We start from the raw sequence: 12,554 nt of genomic DNA, 5'->3' as shown, positions 1-12,554 counted from the left end.
CTTCTCCCTGGGAAATTGTGGAGGATGTTATTTCAGGACTCTTTCGGGATGAAAATTGTATATTTGTATCACTCATAGCAGAGATTAAAAAAATAGGCTTGTCAGACAGTGGATATGGTGCATATTCGGATCGTGCATAGTAATCTATCTCACATTCAGATTAATCAAATAAGTATCAGATTTAGATAAGAAAGAAGATCAAGGCTCAGAGAGTGACTAGTTTATGAGTAGAGAGCAAATGAAGATGAACTAGGCATTCTCACCCAGACAGCCTGGTGTTTTGCTCAACCTGTCACACTCTCCAGGAAAGTAAATGTCACAATGCTGCCTGTTTCCAGAATATAGCATGTGGAGCGGGATACCTAGATATGTGGCATTTTGAGGTTCCCTTCAATCAACACGAGTTTCATGTACTAAGAATCAGTAACTATGACATTTGTATTAATCGGTATATTGTTTCATTCTGACAGTGAATGGGGGATTTGAGCACTGAAACAGACTTCGATTTGTTTTCTTTGCAGGTGTCGTGTTTCACTACAGGGCAGCGACCAGCAGATACACTCTGAACTTCGAGTCTGCTCAACAGGCTTGTTTGGACATCGGGGCGGTCATAGCAACCCCAGAGCAGCTGTTCGCTGCCTATGAGGATGGATTTGAGCAGTGTGATGCAGGATGGCTGTCTGACCAAACTGTCAGGTGAGAGGTCTTCAGCCAAACGCTTTTACGATTTTACGTAGTAATATGCCAGTGAGAGTGGCACTTACTGGTCCTCTGCCTCCCCAGATATCCCATACGGGCTCCCCGAGAGGGCTGTTATGGAGACATGATGGGGAAGGAAGGGGTCCGGACCTATGGATTCCGCTCTCCCCAGGAAACCTATGATGTGTATTGCTATGTGGATCATCTGGACGGTAAGACATTTGACATTTTATAGCCATGCTTCTCAGCTTTCTTCATACTTTGACCCTTTAATACGGTTCGGTTCCTCTAGTTGTGGTGACTCCCATCCATAAAATTATTTTTGATGCTTCTTCATAACTGTACTTTGGCTATGGTTATAAATTGTAATGCAAACCATTGTGTTTTATGATTATCTTAGGTGACCACTGTGCAAGGCTCTGTGGGACTCCCACAGGGGTCGCGACCCACATGTTGAGAACCACTGTCCTAGAGCATCATTCGAATTTATAAAACAGAGAAAACTAGTGCAAGCTCAGAGAATAAGTCCCGGGCTTGCTTCTTCACATTTCCACACAGCAGCGTGTTCTTTCTGTGACTGGATGATTTTGTGGTAAAACAAGCCAAAATTACAGAGGAAAAGGAAGGAGGGCCGTGTAAATAGAAATATCTCGGCCAATGGCAGGTTCTTCACAGTCATACTGCCCTTTTAGAACATTCAGAATAGAAAACTGTAAGGGTGGCACCTATTCTAGTGAGAGCCAGGTAGAAACCCTGCGGTGACAAACTGCTAGGAATCCAAGTGCAGATAAACACCCCTCCCCCAACCAAGAAAAACAGGATAAACCGGCAAATGAGGTGCTATCTTGGGCCTATTTTGTTGCAAGGATTTTTTTTTTTTCAGAACAGTCATTCATCCAACCAATCCGCACAATCAAAATAACATAAAAATATAAAAACATGAAAACACAAAAACATATACTGTTGTAGACAGTCTGCTGTTCACCAGCGACGCTATAGCCAGTTTGCTTTTGCCTTTTTGTTTTTGTTTTGTTTTTTAATGTAAAATTTAATGTTTTTTAATGAGTGCTCCTTTGGATACACATCTGCATGCCAGAAGAGGGTATCAAATCCCTTTACAGATGAGTGTGAGTCACCATGTATTTGCTGGGAATTGAACTCAGGACCTCTGGAAGAGCAGCTATCGTTCTAAATCATGGAGCCATCTCTCCAACCCAAAAGTCTAGTTTCATAAAGCCTTTTCTCTTCAAGATGTTAGAAGCTAGTTAATTTTTGTTCTGCTATTTCTTTGCCAGTGTAAAGACTATTTGAGTTCAAAGTGACTGTATCTAAAAGGTTCCAGGTAGTTTTACAATAAAAGGCAGAGGGATGATACTTACAGCTCTAAAGACAGTGGGGACCTGGGAGAATGGAGCTGATCACTGAGATGGATTAAAGCCTCATGCAGTAGCCAACTTTATTCAGAGCACCAGACAATTTATACTCTGAGGATTAAGAGGAGTCACAAGAGTAAAGTGAACAACCACAAGGGCAAGCCACATGTGGCACACCAAGCTGCATGCAGAACAAAACAAAACAAAACAAAACAAAACAAAACAAAACAAAACAACCATACTTTTCCACAGAGGCACACAAACAAATAACAGTAGCCAGTTGTAACAAAAAAAATCTGAAGGAAAATGACTCCTGTCTTCTACACCTGGGAAGAGTACAAAAAACACATTCCAAGAAAGATTTCATGTTTTTGGAGAAACTGAGATCCCAAGACATTGTCTTGTTTACTTGGTGCTTTTTCACAAACACTCAGATTCCCAAAGGACTTCATTCTTGGCCGTTGTTCCAAACAGAATGGCTGTTTCTATGACTTTTGAAATGGATTTTCATCTATCATGGCTGGCATTTTATAAGCCCAAGTAAATATATATATATAAAATTAAATTGAGTAACTTGTGTAATTTCGACTTGGTATCCATTGTTTTATGTGTAAAATAAGGTTGGATGAGATAGTCCCTTCCAGGATTAAAGTTCCTTGCTTGTTTGTTGGGTGTTTTGTTTATTTGTTTTTGTTGTTTTGTGTCTGGCTGTGTTGGCCTCATACTCTTGTACTCAAAAGACCCTGCTGTCTGGCCTCTCACAGAACAGGGGTTCAGGTATGTGCCACGTGGCCAGTCTTTCATTCTCCAGCTCTGTTCACCGAATGGATGGTTATTAGATGTGAGAGCTGGAATATAAGCAGCCCACATTTTCCTTATTCATTCATTCAGTGTGCCTCAAAGCATACTTTATCATACTGTCATTTGATAACAGTAAGTGTATTTTCTAAGTAAGAAATTCTGGTGGTAACAGCTCCTGATTTTGCATAAAGGCAAAGGGGGACACAGACAATAGTCAAGCTACTACGGACACATGTAAAACAGAAACTTTCTCTTCCTCTTAACTGCTTAAAATATCTTTAAAATAGTTTTTAATGACAGATAGTTTTAATTGGAGATGTTTGATCGAAAGGCTTGGCACTAGTAAATAGATTTCCTATTGTTATCTTGGTAAGGTAGAAATTTGTATCATGGTTTTTGCTTAGAAGAAGACCTCTTAGAACTGTAATGCATGTATCAGGGATGTTGCTAAGTCTGTATCAGATACAAAGGTAGTTTATAGAAGGTATTTGTGATATCTAATCTGCTGGAGAGAGCTTTATCAAATAGTAATGATATATGGAATATTTATGCACAAATCGTAAGCCAGACTTCTTGATGGAGAGCCAGGCTCTGGTACTCAGGGACCTGTCTGTTGGTCTATTTAGTCTTTAGTGGCCCTTTAGGGGCTGCCTGAGTCCTGCTTCCTAAAGCTGTAGACTTTTTGAAAGCCTGGGTAGAGAAGTCCACCAGGGATCCCTTAGCCACACTGCACCAATTGGGAGTTGACTTTTACCATTTGCACAGTGTCACTCCAGCTTTCAGAAAGCAATTCTATTAGAGAGCAGCTCAGGATATATGTGTGAATTTTACCACGAAGAAGGGTTTATTAGTCGTTGTCTCCTCCTCCTCCTCCTCCTCCTCCTCCTCCTCCTCCTCCTCTTCCTCCTCCTCCTCCTTTTATCTTCCTCCTCCTCTTCCTTTTATCTTCCTCCTCCTCCTTTTATCTTCCTCCTCCTCCTCCTTTTATCTTCCTCCTCCTCCTCCTTTTATCTTCCTCCTCTTCCTCCTCCTCCTTTTATCTTCCTCCTCTTCCTCCTCCTCCTCCTCATCCTTTTATCTTCCTCCTCCTCCTTGTATCTTCCTCCTCCTCCTCCTTTATCTTCCTCCTCCTCCTCCTTTTATCTTCCTCTTCCTCTTCCTCTTCCTCCTCCTCTTCATCCTCCTCCTCTTCCTCTTCCTCCTCCTCTTCTTCCTCCTTTTCTTTCTCCTCTTCTTCCCCTCTTCTGCCTCCTCTTCATCCTCCTCCTCTTTCTCCTTTTTCCTTTAAATATCAGGCTGTGTAGCCTGGATTGGTCTCAAACTCTTCTGCCTTAGCCTCCGCCGCTGCTAGTCTTACAAACATAGGTTTGATATTCTAAATAGGAGTTGAACCTTGTTGACAGAAAATTACTTTTTTAATTGTTAAACTAATAAATGTCATTTGAAAGTGATCTGGGATTCTCATTAAAATCTATCCATTGCTGAGTTCATGAATCTAATAATTCCCACCTATATTTCATTGTAGTCAGGGAAGACAAGTGTATGAGGGATAGAGGAGGGAAATAGAATTGGAGGTCCTGACACAAATTTTTATTTAAATTTAGTTATTTCTCATTAAAAATATCACATATCTTGATTTAGAATGTCATATTACACTGACGTTGTGCTTAAAATTCTATTAATTAGATAGACTATAAATTCATTTTTTGCATTTTAAAGTGGTTTTATAGAACAGATTAGCATTTTAATATAGTATTTTGCTTTTAAAAAGAAAATCAAGCTGAGAAACTGTGAAGAGCATAAATGTCAGCTATATCAATATTAGTTTGTGTTATCAGGGGTGTTCTAAACCTTATGGTGTTTTGTTTTTTTAAGAAATGATTTAGGATCAAAACACTGTTAGTAGAGATTGTGAGCTAGGGTTTAAAATAGGAATGCAGAAATTAAGATTGATAAAATAATCATTATTATATGTAATCTCTGTTTTCCCATCAACTGGATTTGGAAGATGTTAAGATGCCCTTAGACTAGAGCTGAAATAGCTGAATGACTCAGAAAAAAAAAAGATTAAAAATGGAGGCCCCAGATGATCTGAATTTGGGATGAAGTTATATACCAATAGCATTACTATAAATTGAACATGCATTTAATATGTAGACTACAAGGCATTATCACTTAGCAACAATAATTTGAAGAACGCCAGTTGCTATCCCTGTCTGGGACAATGGCTGAAGGGAAGCTTTGGGTTAATGCTGGTGCTGACATGGTGAGAAATTGAACATTGTTGGTTCCGGTTCAAATCATGATTTCTATGGATCCCCAGGGTAAGGCCACTCCGAACAGTAGCTGGATAACTCAAACTGCCCTCGGTGGGGCTGGATATGGGAAGACACAGGATGGAGTGAATGCAGGAAAAAGCACATTATACAAAAGTTTAAAGAGTTAATAAAGCATTGTTTTAAAAGCAGCACCTTCATGGAGGTCCATCCTGCCATTTACTACTTGACAGATCACGGGCAAATTTCATATCCTTAAGCTGTAAATAATTACTTCTGAAGGAAGTTTAGAACAATTAGAGAATTTACATTTGAAGGGCGGTATCAGACCGAAGGAGACGATATCTGTCGCACTTACTACATAGAATGGCACAAAGTTAGTGATTGATACAGCTGCTGTGTAGCTCTTCATTCACACTGCAGAGCAGACAAACATTTGAAACCACCCCTTTGTGTATTAGGTTCTACAGGAGGTGAATTTTTCCAGCAAGGAAGATTATTAAGTCTTCTGAAACTGCAAAGTTTCATCCCTAGAGAGTTCTGAGAAATAGGCTTGATCTGAGTGGATAAGAGTGCAGTGCTCAAGTCAGCTTGAGTCATAGCCCTCTGAGGGCTATCAGGAGCTACTAGAACCAGAGCATCATGAAGACCGGATCACTTCAAATGTGGTTAACTTCATGCTGGAACATTATTGAATGATTAAAAGATAATGCAGTAACAGATAGTTTTATTTTATCTCTCCTAATTTGTTTGGAAACAATATTTATTCTGATGCCAGTTATTGTCAACCCAAATCACAGACAGCACTCAGTGGTTATGGCCTCTACCACTCTAGAGTCATGGACACCCAGACAACACTGCCGTGGCCCTACCGTTTGAAGGCTTAAGTCTCTGTGAAGGTGCTGTGTGATGTAATGTGTTTCTCTTCTAGGGCTGACAGTGCATTAGAAGGTTTGTGTGTCTAGCTGCTGTTATGGTGAAAAACAATTCCCAGACGAGATAGGTAGGAGCGAGCTGTGACGACCGTAATGTAAATATTTCAGGAAAAATACCTCAAACGTAAAAAAAAAATCAATCCCTTTTAAATGCAACTAGATTATTTACTTGGGTATGGTAAAATTACCAGAAAATAGTTGTCTTTTTAAAGGCATTTTATTTTCTCTGTAGACGAAGAGGAGTGTCGCTGATGAGGTCAGCTAACCTTCTTTCATGGTTGACCTATTTAATTTTCTTGCAAAAGAATCAATCCTGGGCTTGTATCCAGACCTGTCTGGTCGGCTTAGAGTTTCTTCACCTCTAACTGTAGAGACCCATGTCCTATTTGCTCATGGCCTGTGTTTAATATGTAGCCCTGCCTTTAAAGGTTGTTACCTCACCTTCAGGAGCTAGGTCCCTTTCTGGCTCCCTGGCGGACCATGTGCATGCCTTTCTTGCAATGGTTCTGGGGTCATTGTAGAGAACCCTGCCCCCAGCCCATATTTCTAGCATTCTCTATTGCTGGTATTCAAAAACCGGGCTTCTAAAATTTCTTGGTTGGCTTTTCTGGCTTGCACTGGGATTTCTTGACAGGAACTTTTGCTTTACTTAAGAGTTAGTTTCATATACTTGGTATTTGTTTTTTGATTTCTTTTCTTCAAATATCATGCAACCATTAAGTTCTCCCTTGAGGAAAGGCCATAAGTTTCTGTATTCTTTTTTATTTTGACAAACATCAAGGGCTTGTTGTAGGTGTGAGCATATATAATAAAAACCAATAAATGCTTTATAGAAATCATAGGTTTTATCTTTTTTCTCTCTTTAAATTGTTGACCATTGCTTGGTATATTACTTGAAAATATTTTCCCTAGTGTTTAAGGTGTCATTCAAACTCTTAATAGGATCATTTGAACATAAAAAGTTTTAAATTTTAATCAAATCCAGTTTATTAACCAAATCTAATTCATCTATTGTTTTTTCAGTTGGTGTTAACACTAACAAATTATTGCCAGATATCCAACTGTAAAAACTTCCCATTGTGTTTCCTTCAAGGAATTTCATGATTTTATACCCTGTTATTTAAGACACAGTCTCTTTGTGTAATAGGCCTGGCTGCCTTGGAACTCACATAAATACACCTGCCTCCACCCATTCCGAATGCTGGGATTAAAGGGGTGTTCCACTGTGGCCAGAAGAATTTTATGACTTTTAATTCTCTTACTGTTATTTTGAGTATAAATATATATATATATATATATATTTGAAATCATTCTGTTATGCCAGCAGAATTTCTCCAATGGCCTATTCCCCCTGCCAACCTGCACTTAATGGGTTTTCTCTTGAACATATATCAACCAGACATGTATTTAGTTTTGGATGCTAAATTCTATCACATTGATCTGTGTACCCATCCTTACAGCACTGGTATATTGTCTTCTTTTCCCAGTTGTGGATTTTGAGACAGATTCTCATAGAGCACAGACTGGCTACAAAATCTCTATGTAGCCAAGACTGGCCCTGAGCTTCTGATCTTATCTCTACCTCCAAGGTGAGGTGATTATAGATGGATGCCTAAATGCTTGGTTTACAGTACAATAGGGCCTGTATTGCTATAGCATTGTAGTAAAGTTTGAAATTGGAGCATGTGAGACCTCCCAGCTGCTATTCTGAGTCTCTCGAGTCCCTAAAATAATTTTAGAATCAGTTTGCCAGTTTCTACAAGAAAGTTAGTTAGGACATAGTTGAGCTTTCACTAAGTCTCCACATCAAGTGGGGGGTGCTTTGCCATCATAACGATTTTAAATCTTATGGTCCATGAACATGGGATATTTTCAGGTTTTTCTTTTTAAATATTTGACTGCACACAAGAATTCTCTTAGTTTTCAGAGTATATAATTTATAGTTCTTTTGTTTAACTTATCCTTAGTATTGCATTTTTGATGTGAATGTAGGTTTTCTTTTTTCTAATTATCTGCTTCAAGTGTGCAGAAATCAATTGATTTGAACATTTTACCTTTTTACAATATGATTATTGACACAATTTCATGTATCCATCTATTGGTACACTCACACACATATATGTATGTTTATATATGTATAGATAGAGAGAGAGACAGACAGACAGACAGACAGAGACAGTCAGAAACAGAAAGACAGACAGAGAGAGACAGACAGACAGAATGAGAAACACTGGTGGCCAACCTAATGTTGGCTCTGGGATCTGAGCCCTAGAAATGCTGTTCTGAGAGCACAGAGCCTTCCTGTCATTGTTTACAAAGCCTGACTTTTATGCACTTTGTAAGACCCAGTCTTAAGGAAATGATACAAGGTGGCAATATCTATAAATAGTGGTCCTTTAAGGAGTTAGAGAGCAGTGCATGTGAGAGGCTATACCAGACATGTAGAGTTAATTGATTTGTGACTCAGAAGATACTGAATATTCATTTTTAATTTAGAATTGTATATATGTGAGTATACATATATTTGATCAAAATAGAGAAAGAGTAAAAAGGAAAATCCTTTGAAGAATTTGAAGTCAGTACTTTGAAGCTAACGACTTTGTCAAGTTGCTGTTAATATTATGTGATCTGGCATATTTGGCAACCAGTTTTCACTCACGGCTATTTAAATGCTCATCTCCTCTGGTTACTTTCAAATTATTCGTTTTAGTTATTGATACGCTGCTCACATGTAATTTTCACCTAAAAACAAGGATATGTATGTATATATGTATATACACACATATTTGTATGCTTGGTGTATGTATGCATGCCTACATGTACACATATACATTACATGCACATATACATATATCAATTTCATAGGCGAACTCAAAAAACAATAGCATGGAGTTTGCTAGTTTACTGAACTGATATTCATAGTTCATAATTCAACACAACAGGGCCACAAGCACACGCAAACAAAAGAAACGCCATCTGATGCCGCTCTGCAAATTCCCTGGCTCAGGAAACCATGGCGAGGTCTCCGCTTTGAGCACTGAGAGCAGCCACCAGCTTGAGTATCCCAGACTTGCTCTGAACTTTGGCTTTTTAACAGTTCTGCTCTGCATCTCCTGGGAGGAAGCTTTAGTGTTTGGACATCGTAGATCATTTTTCATGCTTTAATGTGTTTCCCCATTGCTTGTGTTTCAACCATGTGTCACTTCTTTGGCTGCCAAAGAAGTATCTTTTTCATCAGGCACTCAGAAGCATGGAGAAAGCAGGCGTGGTCTGCTTTCAAGAGAGGCTTGCAGTGGCTACTGGTCAAACTAAAGCAATTCTCTTAATATTTATGATGATGCTAAGTCCCATCATTAAGTAAGTTCTAGTTTGTGTATTGTCACCAGATACTAAAACATAAACAAAAATGCCTTCAAGTTATTCATTCCTTTCTTTCCTTCCTTCTTTCTTTCTTTCTTTCTTTCTTTCTTTCCCTCCCTCCCTTCCTTTATTCCCTCCTTCTTTTCTTTCTCCTTTTTTTTTGCCATCTGACATTCTCTAGGACTAGCCTCCTTCCCTCTTCCCTCTCCCTCCTTCTTTCCCTCTTTTTCTTCCTTCTTTCCTTCCTTTCTTTTTTCATTTTTTCTTGGAGACAAGGTTTCTTTGTGTAACCCTGGCTGTTCTGGAACTCACTCTGTAGAAGAGGCTGTCCTTGAACTCAGAGATTTGCCTGCCTCTGCCCCTCTGCTGCCTCTTGAGTTCTGAGATTAAAAGCTTGAGCCATCATTGCCCGGCTTTCTAGACTTGTGTTTCTCTACCTTCCTACCTCTGTCACCCTTTACTATAGTTCCTCCTGGTGTGGTTACCCACAACCATAAATTATTTTCATTGCTGCTTTATAACTGTAAGTTTGGCACAGTTATTAATCATATGCAAGATATCTGAGATGAGATCCCCATGAAAGGGTCCTTCGACCCTGATGGGGGGCATGACCCACAGTTTGAAGACCACTGTTGTAGGCCATCTCTGGAGAGGTAGTCAAAATAGGAGTAAACTAAAGTTTGAAGCAATTAGCTTGAAAAGCTGTGCTAATCTGACATAGGATACTGTTTATATGTTTCCTATCCAAATAGGCACATTATCTTGCAAGTAAAATCCTCTGTTTTGCATTATATTTTATGTGTGTACTAATATGAATGTGTACATATAAACCTTAAAAAAACACCCTCGCCTCTGTCTTGATGAGGCCTGCTGCTGGAACTTTACAGTGCAGTTCTTGTCAAATGAGAAGAGGTCATTCTCCTCCTGGGAGGCGCCTGGCTGCTAAATCTACTGTTGCCTTGTTTGCTCAGGTCCATGTGCACATGGGAAGAGATGCAGCAATGGTGCCCTATGCTAGGAAAATTGCAATTTCCTTACAGGGGATTCTGTGCCTGTCTCTTAAACTTGAAAGATGGTGCTGAGATTTAAACCTGACTGCATTTTCATTTTTTGTGGAGATAATGCTTCAATTTTATTAAAGAGATGAGCTCCTTTGTTTGGTTTAAATTGCTGGCTTACACCCTTGACCAAGGAACTGGCTTTGGTCCCCTGCTTTACAACTATGGGGGAAGACTGACTACATGCCTGGATCTCTTCTCTCCTGCTTTGGTTCTCTCTGGTAGCCTGATCCACTTGTTCAGTTGCTATGAACAGGTTTCCTAGTATACCAGAATTTTAAGATATGTTTACTATAAATCACTTGTGAATTATCTACATCATTGAGATACACGTCTTTGGAACAATATTTGCCAGAACATTTCATGGAATTAACCCATCAACAGATGTTCTGTTTCAATATTTGGAGATTGTTACAACAGAAAAGATAGCGTTTTACAAATATAGGCAGTGTAGTTTGCTATGGACTGAGCATTAATTAAAATAATGAACAACAATATAGTCATGGAGTACAGGATTTGTTATATTGTTACGGTTTTGATATGAGCAAAGGTAATTTCAGGCTAAGATATTATGATGTAGAAAGGCTTACATGATTGATTTTGGAGTAGAATTAAACATAATATTTTTTTAATTTCTCTTATTATTCCAAAATAGGAATTACATCACAGTGAGTTACTACATGCTGTCTTGATGAGTGAATTTTTTTCTATCCTTATTTTAAAATAAGCTCAATCAATCTAGTAAATCTATTAAACTATTCCATTTTCATCCAAGTGGCACGATCGATACAATGGCAATTCTTTTCAGTGTGTTTAAGTATTCCCAGTGTTGGGGGCTGAAGAGATAGATAGGGGTTAAGAGCACTTGCTGTTCTCGCAGGGGTCCAGCTTGGCTCAAGAACTTGCATTGCCTAAGCTCACTACAGACTGTAGCTCCAACCTCAGGGAGTCTGACATCTGCTTCAGGAGGTCAAGGGCACAGGCGTGCACAAGAGCACACACACAGAGAGACGCATACATACAAACGAAGAAAAGCAAAACAAATACAAAACACTAGTAAATGAAATTAAACCTTCGCAAGGTTGAGCAGGTCCTTACATATAAATGAAGCTGAAATTAAGCAGTCTTGAGATCACAGAAGTTCAACTACTGAAATCGTTCTTCTATGGGTATTACTGATGTGAAGGGAAGTAGAATCTTCCTATGGGTGTTATATTAATGATGTAAGGTTTTATTTGATGATACTTCTTCCATGAAAAATTTCCTAAGTAACTTTGTTGGTGAATAAAAATAGCATTTCCCTTTCTAGCCCTTTCTTTACTCATTTTAATGTTCAGCTATATTCGCCCTTTAAAGCTGGGTGCAGTTCTCCTCATTAGCATTTTCCTCTGGTTTTGTCTCTAGAAACGGAGTTTTCCTTAGTGAGTGAGAACCTTTGCCTTGCTCTGGCTGGCAGATCCTTTTTGTTAGTCAGGAGGAATAGTTTTGCTTCGGAACAGAGTTTTTAGCAGTGCAGAAGCTACGATGCCCAGAGCAAGGTCACCTGGAGTTCTACCTTTGGGGGAGGAATATGGGCATCCAGTTCAGGCCTAAGGCCAGGTATGATTCCAAGATCGTGAGGCTGCTCACGCTGCCATCTCCAGGCCTTTCCTCTCCTCCAGTCCTTTCCACGATCCCTTGATGCAGTGACTATTCCTAGTGGCCACAGAATAATTTTATTTAATGTTTTGCTTGAGAAGCATGGAAAACAAACAAACAAAAAACTCCCCACAAAACCCAAAAAGGCAGAAACAAAAACAAAACAAAACAATTTTTTTTTAGACAAGAGTCAAAAATGCCATTTATTGAACATGTTTGACAGTCTAGGTGATTTAATATGTAAATCTATTCTTTTACTTTTTATGCTTTTATTACTATTCTTTTTTTTCCAGTCCCGCCATAATCCCCCTCCCGTTCTGCCCACATCCCATCCCCCCACCCCCTACTCCCCTCCCCACCCCCACCCCAACCCTGTCTCCAAGAGGAAGTCCCCGCTCCCAACCCCTCCAGGCC

General features: G+C 39.3%; 1 protein-coding gene across 4 annotated transcripts in view; it reads left to right on the top strand.

The window, feature by feature from the left end:
* Vcan (versican) overlaps positions 1-12,554 on the top strand; it is a 99,543-nt gene that overhangs the window by 20,152 nt on the left and 66,837 nt on the right. For all 4 annotated transcript variants that reach the window (NM_053663.1, NM_001170559.1, NM_001170560.1 and 1 more), the window contains 2 exon segments: positions 522-696; positions 784-911. In NM_053663.1, the coding sequence (NP_446115.1) occupies positions 522-696; positions 784-911 (303 nt within the window).

Source organism: Rattus norvegicus, chromosome 2, assembly GCF_021556685.1.
Source record: "Rattus norvegicus strain SHRSP/BbbUtx chromosome 2, alternate assembly SHRSP_T2T, whole genome shotgun sequence".
NCBI classification, from domain to species: domain Eukaryota; kingdom Metazoa; phylum Chordata; class Mammalia; order Rodentia; family Muridae; genus Rattus; species Rattus norvegicus.
The sequence above is the reverse complement of the archived record's forward strand: the minus strand, read 5'-3'. Positions and strand labels throughout refer to the sequence as shown.